Source organism: Arachis ipaensis, chromosome B05, assembly GCF_000816755.2.
Source record: "Arachis ipaensis cultivar K30076 chromosome B05, Araip1.1, whole genome shotgun sequence".
NCBI lineage: Eukaryota > Viridiplantae > Streptophyta > Magnoliopsida > Fabales > Fabaceae > Arachis > Arachis ipaensis.
The window spans coordinates 148,666,991-148,676,582 of record NC_029789.2 but is presented as its reverse complement, the minus strand read 5'-3'; the positions used below and the strand labels follow the sequence as shown (position 1 = coordinate 148,676,582).

Genomic DNA, 9,592 nt, shown 5'->3' with positions numbered 1-9,592 from the left:
TAACATGTTAGGATTCCATATATTTATTATCAATATAATAATTTTGTGCACACTTCATAATAAAGTAACAACATATCTTCAGTGCTTCATGTAGCTAGCCTTTGATTATTTGTAGCCAATCCCAATCTAATTAATCATTTACAGATTAGTTTTGATGGTAAGAAATCCGAGCTTCCAGAAAACTCTTCAATTCCACAAATTGTATACAACTCTGATGAATTTGCACATCTCAAAGTAGCCCAAAACTAATACATAAAGTGTATGGAACAAAACTGAATATGTCACTCAACTAGGAGTACTACTACTAGCCTGGGGACCCTGACCCTTGCTTTGATGAACAGCTTCTAAACATTCCTTGGCGCGATGAACTTTTGATTGCAGGTAGAAACTCCCATTCTTCGCGTTATTCTCAAACAATGTGTCGTATTTCTGCGATCCAGGCAAGAAACAATGTTGAAGCAACCAAATCTACTAAAAGAAATGAGTAATAGTTTGGAAGATATAGAAATGATGACTAACCCTCACAATCTCCTCCCAGGGAGTTTCTTCGGTCACGCCAAGTATCTGCCGAGCCTCTTGCTCGCTCATGGCTTTGCTGGCCCTGCGGATCGTATTTTGTATTGCCTCTTGCGCAACACCATTTTTCGAGGCATCTGGAACATGACAATAACAAAGATTAGGTCAAAGAAAAAGGGCATTTAGGGCCCCATTGATTCATGCATCATAGAATGCAAAGGACAAGAAGGAACAATAGCCTTCTAACCATTTCGGTAAAATAAAAAAGATAACAAATAGAGGAAAAGAAAACTGTGTCTGCATACAGTTTACAAAGTAATCAGTAGATATAGTTCACACCATGAATACAAAAGAAATAACGTAGATTTAGGTAGGGGGACATAGGTCAAGCGTCGTATATTCAGTGTTGCCATTGTAGAAAGATCTTACAGCATTTACATTCTCTGGTAACTCTTGCAAAACAAGGGGCATGTAATATGCATTGAAACTCATACGTTTATGCAATTCAGCATTTTGCCATTTAATTCAGCTTTCCGACACATTTGTATCAGGGCTCAACAACAAGGCCATCACTTTTATATTCATTATAGATGAGCTCGCTAGGTAATGTTCAAGATTAAGTTTTGGTACATGCATTTCTCTCTATGTAGTTTTTGATTGACAAGAAAACTTGGTGCCCATTACTTTAATGCACACCCAACACCCATGGGACAAAAGGGGGGAAGGGGAATGGGGCAACCCCAGATGCTCTAGACAACCCGTGGTGCTCCAATGGCTAGCACCTCACCCTAAAACTCATGTTGGGGCAACCAATATCAGTCTAACAACAAAATCCATCTATCTGGAGGCTAAAAAGAGAGATAAAAGGAATCATATTGCACAGTAACACAACTAGGTCATCAATCTCCAAACATGGAACTTCAAAAAGATAAATCTGAACTGAACCATGGAAGAGTGTAGAAACAAAAACTAGGTTCTGATGCAATGAACACCAACTAGTTAGAAACTGAATGAGTAACAATTAAATGATAAAATAATTTCTCTGCTGGATGATAATTGAGCAATATTAGCATATGGTAAATATCAGGGGAACAAACAATACTTATAAATAAAGAATATGACAAAATCACAGGATTACAGGAATTGAATGGTAAACTAAATGCAGATATGCTGTTCACCCAAGTCACAAATCTATCAATCACAAACTTATAAAACATACTAGTAAGCGCTTGGCGATATGCCTGAACAACTGCTCTTGCCAAGATGCCCCCTCCCATCACAATCAAGTTTGCAAGAATCTTTGCTGCCTGCATAAACAGCTCAGGTAACGTTAAAACCCTAAGGCGAGAAGCCGGAAACAATGCATACAGAAAAATTGAATTTTTGAAAGACCATTTACAGATAGCAGACTATAACTACTTTCCAAGATCCATCCTCATCATCAATGTATTTCTCATTCACCTTTTAGTTCATTTTTTTGGCACATACATGATACATCACAAAGTTACCCTAGATACCCAAAACAAACTGAGATAAACCTAAAGGCAAATCACACCATATTAAAGACATCAAATGTTCAAGGCTATATGATACCAACAAACACAACGATCAATGAAAATTCTCCTATCACCAGGTTGTTCCTTTAGAATCATTCTAGGTTGGCCAACAATACATCAGAAACATCCTCTTAAAATATGCATACCCGATTGAAATTATACAGCAAAAACCTATGGGAAAACCTAGAACGTTCCAAAATAGAGAACAAAACAAAACAAAAAAAAATCAAATTTAACACCATGGAAAATAAAAAATTCCCTTACTGCTCTATCCCAATAGAAAATCAGATAATAAAATCGAATGGAAGAGGAAAGAAGATGAAGTTACCATAGCTTAATAACAAACGACGCGATGAACCGCAAGAGCTTAGATTTTTCGTCAGAGGGAATGGGAATTTTAGGGTTACGTGACCCCTAATTGAGCTAAGAGGGAGGTGAAATTGGATTGTGGGTTTATCAAAGAAGGGATAATGAATGCAGTGCCACAAGGAAAGGCACGATTTTTTGCAAGTAAAAGAGGGAAACGTGTAGAGAAAGAAACGACGGCTACAATGGCGGAAGCTAGGGCTCCAAAATGAGTTCTGTGGAACTAGTCTCTTACCATTCACAAACAAAATTGGTTTTTTAGAATATTCCAGAAATTGTGTAATTACTACTATAGACATATAAAAATAATCAAATCCTTAAAAATTACATATGCTAATAAAAAGTGTGTTTTTTTTTTTAAACATAATAAAAGGGTTTGGCTCATGGATATCATCCTAATTATTTTTACAATATCCTTCTTTAAATACTAATTTTGTGAAGAAATTATTTTTACACAAATATTTTAGTAACAACTAATATTTATTCTTTTTGTATTGTTTTAATAACACAGTTCAAAACTATGAGAAAAAAACTGAGAGAAGCGAGTGATTGTTTATGTGAAGGGGAGTGTAACAATATGAACAATTACCAATTAAATAAAAATACATTACATCCTAATTTAATGCTACTAATTAAATTTAAAATTAATTTACTGTTTTAACTCTATTAATTCACATTGTTCACACATTGTTAAAAAATATTGTTAGTTACTTATACTTTTTCTTATGTGAAAAGCTGAATGATATTTCTAAATTTGAAGTTAATACTTAGTAGAGAATCAAGCAAATCCTTTGAAGAGATTATATAATTATATTAAAAAAAAATGATCATTTTAATTATTCAATTTCTCCTCTATGATTTTTCCACCTTTTAACAGTCTGCATTAATATAAGCTAAAGAATTCATCCTTTCCTTTGTTACCACCTTGTTAAGCCATAAAATCCATTATTTTCTTAATCACCTTATTATGATATACACATGCATCTACTACAAGAACTAGCAATTAGGATTTCTAAATGATATTAACGTTTATGTTTGCCTTAACTAATCATGAAAACAATAACACTTTCCTCTGCAATTCAACAAAAACAGACAAAAGAAAAGAGTAAATGAAATATAAAACTCAATGGCTACATAAAAACCATGTTTATATATACATATATATATACATATGACTATTGTTCTTTATTTTGTGTCACTTCATATTGCACACAAACTTTGTTAACTACTCTAAAAGGTTTTTCCATCCCACAATCACAATTACCACATCATATCAAGGTTGTGTTTGCGAGTTTTGATTTCAGTATCTGAAATTCCAACTCGCAAACACAGCCTAAAGAAAGTACTTTATGGCACAGGGAGCTTGCTGACGGCGAAGAAAGAGAGGCTGCTTAGGAACAAGACATCTTTGTTGAGATTAGCAATGGAAGGATTGTTGATGTTTTCGGCTGCCAAGGCTCTATCACAAGTGGTTGGTCCGTCGCTGGCCACCTTGGCGTCGTAGCTAGCCGTTAGCGCATCTTGTTCCAACTCACCCAATGAGGATTTGAATGATCCAACCACACCATCATAGAGTTCATTTGCACATTGTGCAATGGCTTTTGAATTAGGATTTGACTTGGCCAATTCCTTAAGGAAGTTTTGTCCTTCCACTCCCTTCTTCAATCCCATTTCCAATATAACCTTTGCAAGTTTCTTATAGCTCCTTGCTGCTAAAATCTTAGGATCATCTTTAAGAAATACTAGGCACTTCTCACTGTCCTCACCAGCATCTTTGCACACAGATTCATACAAATTGATGCTGCTTGTTGCTGCATGAGACAGAAGGATCAATGAAAGGGTGAACAACAAGGACTTTGAGGCATTCATTTTTTATTTTATTTTTTTGTAATTTTTTGTTTTCTATTTTTGTGGAGACAAAGAATGATGGATTCAAGGTCTCTCTCTTATTGGTTTTTGTGGAGAGGGTTGGATTCTTGAAATGTGTTTGAGTTTCTTTATAGTCATTGGAAAGTTTGTTAATTTTAGGATGGTGAGTGTAATTTTAGCAATGTAGCTATATAATGATTGGTTTAGGTGCATCTCTATCATGTCTTTGCTATTTTTTTTTTTTCACTTTTTTTCTGAGGCTTTGGCATTAAAATATTTATGTAGTTGTAAGAAAGCAACATTTGAGTATCCAAGCAATCATTTAGAAATTAGAATAATCACCATCAGCCTCTTAAGGTAGTGATAAGAATTAGAGTTATTTTTATGCAAAGCAATAGTGATTTTTTTTTTCTTGGTGATTTCTAGTTGTCCATCACATATTTTAGTTTTTTAAAAGAGATTTTTTTTTTATCATGTATTTCCACCTTAAATTTTCTTAAAATATCATGTGGACTCATAATTTATTTACCATTGTTCACCTAGATTTTATGTTGAATAAAATGTGAACATAACTTAGAAGGAAAGTCATTTCATCAAATGGTAGATGGTACATGAGTAAATGGTAAGTTTCGTTTGCTTGATGAAAAATAAACCGAAACCAATACAAAATGAACGGACGAATTTTCCATTTTCCAAAAAGTGTAAGTCATCAACACCTTAAGATATCCATAATCATGAATTAAAACCAAAATCTTTCTTCAAAGCGTTCTAAGTGGTCAACACCTTGAGATATCATTGTATCAATAGCATGGATAGAAGCAACTTCACAGATGAACCAGTTTTTACAATGCCTAATCACAATATACGATGAAACTTTTGAGCATCACAACTGGTTATTTACACAAAGAATAAACCCAAGTAAAGATGCAAAGTACATATTGGACTATAGTAAAAAGGGAAAAATAAAAATAAAAGGAGAGAAAAAAAAAAGACACTATTCCATTCTCTCAAACAATGCACACACTTCTATAGTTCTATTCCTTCCAAAAGAGCTAAGATTACCACAAAAAGATGAAACAAGTTTTTTATCCTGAATTCAGTTCAATTTCCATTCCTACAATGGTAAGCTCTAGTCAAGGAGAATTCCCCACATCATCTATGTTGTTGCTATGCAAATATCAGACAGGCAACCCCCAAGGTTTGGTCATTGGCGTGCCTCCGAAGCAACAGTACTTCTGCTTTCAGGGGCATTATTGGCAAGGACCTCAGATGCGATTTCCCAGTTTTCACTTCTTCCCCAACTTGAGTGCCTTGCCTCAGATCGAATTGTGGGAGCTCGATCCGAGCCCATAGCTGAATCAACTTCGGATGTACTGTGGGGGGGTCCATTGCTCCCTCTGCTTCGGATATCCTCATCAACAATCTCTTCAATGTTCCGACGCTGTGATATCTTTAATAGGTCTTCACCAATATCTAGATCATCTTCAACCTTAGGTCGCCGATCTCCACTCAAATCTGGTTCGGGGTCCCGGGAAATGACTTGAATGGTTGGCCTCTGTACCTCCTCTTGAACGAGAGCCCGGAAATTGTTCCTTGAGGGACTTACTTTTGTACAGAATACTTCTAGGAAGTTATTAAGACAACCCCGATTGTAAACATTCATCCTGTTATCAGCTCTATACCGGAAGTTTTCATAGGTAGTCTGCAAAAACAAGGTACAATAACCTCCGGTGAAGACATTCTTTAAACAAAGGAACAATTATGAACAATTTCTGCATTTTCAAAGTCCTTATTGTTCATTACATGGAGAATAATTCTACAAATGATCGTTATCAACATAGTAACGAGCTATCAACAGATACAATAAATAGCAAGATATTAGATTCAGATATACAGAAGGGATTTACTGACCTGATTTGTGCCAATAAGGTACAAATGAAAGCCAGTTAGTCCACCAACAAACCATAAAGAGATAAAACAATATGCCATTAGTATCACAGATGCAGGGGATTCTTTCATTGCCTTCCAAACTGTCCCGTCGTAATGATTCATTAGAACTTTGATGTAAAAAGCCGAGAAGGAAAACACATAGATACACAGAATGGTTGCGGAAGACACAAACAGAAAGAAGAAACGGTAGTTCCTCTGCACATTGCAAAAGCCCAAAATAAATAAATGAGTAAATGACCAAAAACGCCCAAAATAAATAAATGACCAAAAACATAGTTTTTCTTTTAAATAAAGAGAAAATAAAAGAAAGAATAAGGAAAGAAATAACAAGCCAAGAACATTTCTGAATATCAACTTTCATACCAGTCCAATGCATTGGCCCACCCAAGGGCAATGGTGATCAAAACGTTCTACACAATTGTTGCAAATGGAGCAATGTGAGCAACGAGGGGGACGATATAACATGCAAGTATCGCAATACTTCACCCTTACAGGGAGGCCATTGACCATTATTTCTTTTGTTCGAGGGAACTGAAGGCTCGGCGTTTGACGTCCCCCAATATCAACAGAAGAGTCATAACGAAACTCTTCTTCTGGTGGATGGGAATTCCTTGGAACAATGCCCGGATCACGCGAGGAAGTTAGAAATAGAAGAATCAGCACCTACATACATTCATAAGGAGTTTCTTTTGGTACCTTAAATTATCTCCTCAAAGCACCAAACTAAAGTTTTGTAATCACACAGTAAAGTTTTATTCCATCAAATATTTGATTTCTTCTACTATGTACTATGATAAAAGCAAAATGAACTGGTAAAGAAGCAGAAAGTGAGATAAAGAACAGAGGGGGATAAATCCAGATATACTCAATATAAAAATAATTAAGGGGAAAGCTATATATTTGCTGATTCACCATCACATTGATGTTCTCAGTAAATTCTTGCCAATTTTTTAGGTTAAAGGCAGATAAGGAAGGACAATAAATGGATAAACGAACAGAGAACCAAAAACAATATTTAGATGAGACAGTGAAAAGCAAGTTCTGTCTAATATCCATTCACCTATTTTTAAAATTGGAGTATGGGATATGCAGCTACAGCATAATAAGTTTCAACTATGCATAATGCATATACGCATGAAAACATCATATGAAAAACAAAGTTGAATGAAAAAAATGCAACTTACATAAATATTAAAGAGAACTGCGAGCACCAAAATAGCATATCCAATATCGTATGAAGGAAATTCATGCCGAAGATGCCTTGCTACAAATACACAAAAGAGGACAACTGGACCAATAATCAGTAATAAGGTGACAAGCAGAGATCTAGCATCAGGTCCAAATATCAACCTTCCTCCACAAAAGAATTTCTGCATAAACATAAGAGAGATGTTTGAAGTGAAACTCAATAGAAGTGAAAATATGATAAACTAGCCAAAAGCACAAAAGAAATTAGGAAGATGCCACATCATTCAAGTGTCTGCCATCAACAATTACAACAAAAAAAATTTTAAAAATAATAAAATAAACAATAAAAATCAAGAGGAGCTTCAAAATTGTACTATTTTTCGGTTTGATTCACTTTCTCACTAGGGCCTCAATCAGTCTACTTGTCAAACAATTGCAACTAGCTTTTGTCATACAAGATGGATCAGCTACTTGTCACATTAAGCAAGGATAACTTCTATGACTAAAGATAGTGTGAGGGACAAAATATAAAAGACAAGGGTATTGAATTTAAAGGACAGCGACCTCTCAATGAAATGTAGCAACTGGTCCCAGGCCTATTGACCTAGTCCTGCGGCTTCTACTACTAGGCTCCAGTAAAATCCCCAGTTTGGTTGCCCCAAAATCAACACAAGCTACTCTATAACAAAAATAACAATGAAATGTACAACCAGGGAGAGGGTAATGCATGTCCTAGTGTATAAAACACAGGAAAAAAAGAAAAGTTTTTTGGGGGGGGGAGGGATTCAGAAAAATTCAGGAAAGTTATCATTTAAACTGCAGATACTACAGCATATCATTAACAATTGCTGTGCGCAAGATTCCCCATGCTCTGACCTATTAATGCACCCTAAGCCTATGCTTGCCTTTCTTTTATATTTTATTTTCCAACCATGGTAGCTCCATTCAAGCACATAATTAGAAAAATTTTATCAGAATTGAATGTCATCCCAATTCACCATACATCTAGAACATAGAAAAGAAGCAAGGCAATGATTGTGAAACCATCAACACAATTTATTATTTGAACATGGAAACTATCATAACACAAATCCCCAGCTCAAATCTTGCGATACATCTTCCTATCTTGCTTAATTCCATAACCCAAAACATGAAAAAAGAACCGTCGAATTATGCATCTTTCAGAGCAATTTGCTAACTTGAGAGTAACGCTCCAAATCAATTAAGACTGTTAAGAGAAACAAAACTAAACTATTGCTTCTACAATCATCTTTCCCGCTATATAACTAGAAAAAAGAAATAAAAATGAAAAATAAACCCAGCAGCACTAAACGAGCTAGTATCAGTTTGAAACTGACAAACTCTTGCACAAAACCTTAGACAAATGGACATAAACTGTTACAGAAGCCACACGAAATTGCTCATTTACAAGTTTCACATCTAACACATCTCAAAGAACCTCACATTATTCTACCAGCTGAACTAACACACCATAAACACTCTTCCAAAATTTTGAAATTCATAACATTTTTTCTCTTTACTCCTAACTTTTCACTCTGAAGCATCAACAATTATAAACAGCATTAAAACCCCTTGAATATAGAAAACCAAGCAAATCACACTTTCACAAACAAAAAAAAAAACAACAAATTTAAGCATTAGAAGCTGAAAATTAATGAAGAAAACAGCAGAGAGAAATTTGAAGAAGAACATTACATTACTTCCTTTCCATGCTTCGTAGACGCGTTTCGCTGCCATGAAGAAAAAGGAATATGAAAGAGGAAGAAGAAGAAGAAGCTTCTCACACCTAGAACATGCAACTTCTTCTTCTCATGTCTCTCACCACTGAATCGAATCCCTCGATTCAGCGATTCATTGGGGATAAAACGATGCTACGCCTCCTTCTTCGAATGTGATTGAAAAACCCCCAAAAAAAACAGCAACTTTCTTCAACCAGAGACACAGAGAGAGAGAATTAGGAGAGAGAAAGAAGCAGAAGAAGAAGAAGAAGAAAGAGAAACGAAGAAAGGGTGCGAGATTCAGAGATAGCGATTTATGTGTTTCCAATTTGCAAGCTCACTTTTCTTTTTCTTCTTTTTTTTTAAATATTTTTTTCTCCCTAATTAATATTTTTAAGAAGAATAAAA

At 35.1% G+C, this 9,592-nt stretch overlaps 3 protein-coding genes across 4 annotated transcripts; all 3 read right to left on the bottom strand.

Annotated features, from left to right (window-relative positions):
• LOC107644955 (mitochondrial import inner membrane translocase subunit PAM16 like 2) lies at positions 1–2,752 on the bottom strand. Of its 2 annotated transcripts, XM_016348932.2 has the most exons (4): positions 2,401–2,688; positions 1,736–1,823; positions 520–653; positions 1–429 (listed from the first exon to the last, which is right to left on the bottom strand). In XM_016348932.2, exons 1-4 carry the CDS (start codon positions 2,401–2,403, stop codon positions 286–288), a joined length of 369 nt encoding a protein of 122 aa, XP_016204418.1. In that variant the 5' UTR covers positions 2,404–2,688; the 3' UTR covers positions 1–285. The 2 variants fall into 2 exon arrangements, with proteins under 2 accessions (XP_016204418.1, XP_020959017.1); XM_021103358.1 differs by lacking the exon at positions 1,736–1,823 and having other exon boundaries at positions 2,401–2,752.
• LOC107642243 lies at positions 3,533–4,453 on the bottom strand. The gene has a single exon (XM_016345533.2). It carries the CDS (start codon positions 4,305–4,307, stop codon positions 3,786–3,788), a length of 522 nt encoding a protein of 173 aa, XP_016201019.1. The 5' UTR covers positions 4,308–4,453; the 3' UTR covers positions 3,533–3,785.
• On the bottom strand, positions 5,100–9,592 carry LOC107644954 (protein S-acyltransferase 8). The gene is made up of 5 exons (XM_016348931.2): positions 9,162–9,592; positions 7,442–7,627; positions 6,621–6,920; positions 6,219–6,452; positions 5,100–6,009 (listed from the first exon to the last, which is right to left on the bottom strand). Exons 1-5 carry the CDS (start codon positions 9,201–9,203, stop codon positions 5,512–5,514), a joined length of 1,260 nt encoding a protein of 419 aa, XP_016204417.1. The 5' UTR covers positions 9,204–9,592; the 3' UTR covers positions 5,100–5,511.

What these genes read in the sequence shown, in the direction of transcription:
- LOC107642243 (XM_016345533.2), bottom strand. Translation starts at nt 4,307, where the DNA reads ATGAATGCCTCAAAGTCCTTGTTGTTCACCCTTTCATTGATCCTTCTG.
- LOC107644955 (XM_021103358.1), bottom strand. Translation starts at nt 2,737, where the DNA reads ATGTCTATAGTAGTAATTACACAATTTCTGGAATATTCTAAAAAACCA. An exon ending in TCGTTTGTTATTAAGCTATG is followed by an intron (nt 654 to 2,400) that starts GTAACTTCATCT and finishes GTCATGTTCCAG; the next exon opens with ATGCCTCGAAAAATGGTGTT. An exon ending in CCTGGGAGGAGATTGTGAGG is followed by an intron (nt 430 to 519) that starts GTTAGTCATCAT and finishes CCTGGATCGCAG; the next exon opens with AAATACGACACATTGTTTGA.
- LOC107644954 (XM_016348931.2), bottom strand. Translation starts at nt 9,203, where the DNA reads ATGGCAGCGAAACGCGTCTACGAAGCATGGAAAGGAAGTAAT. An exon ending in CAGTTCTCTTTAATATTTAT is followed by an intron (nt 6,921 to 7,441) that starts GTAAGTTGCATT and finishes GAATGTATGTAG; the next exon opens with GTGCTGATTCTTCTATTTCT. An exon ending in ACCTTATTGGCACAAATCAG is followed by an intron (nt 6,010 to 6,218) that starts GTCAGTAAATCC and finishes TTGTTTTTGCAG; the next exon opens with ACTACCTATGAAAACTTCCG.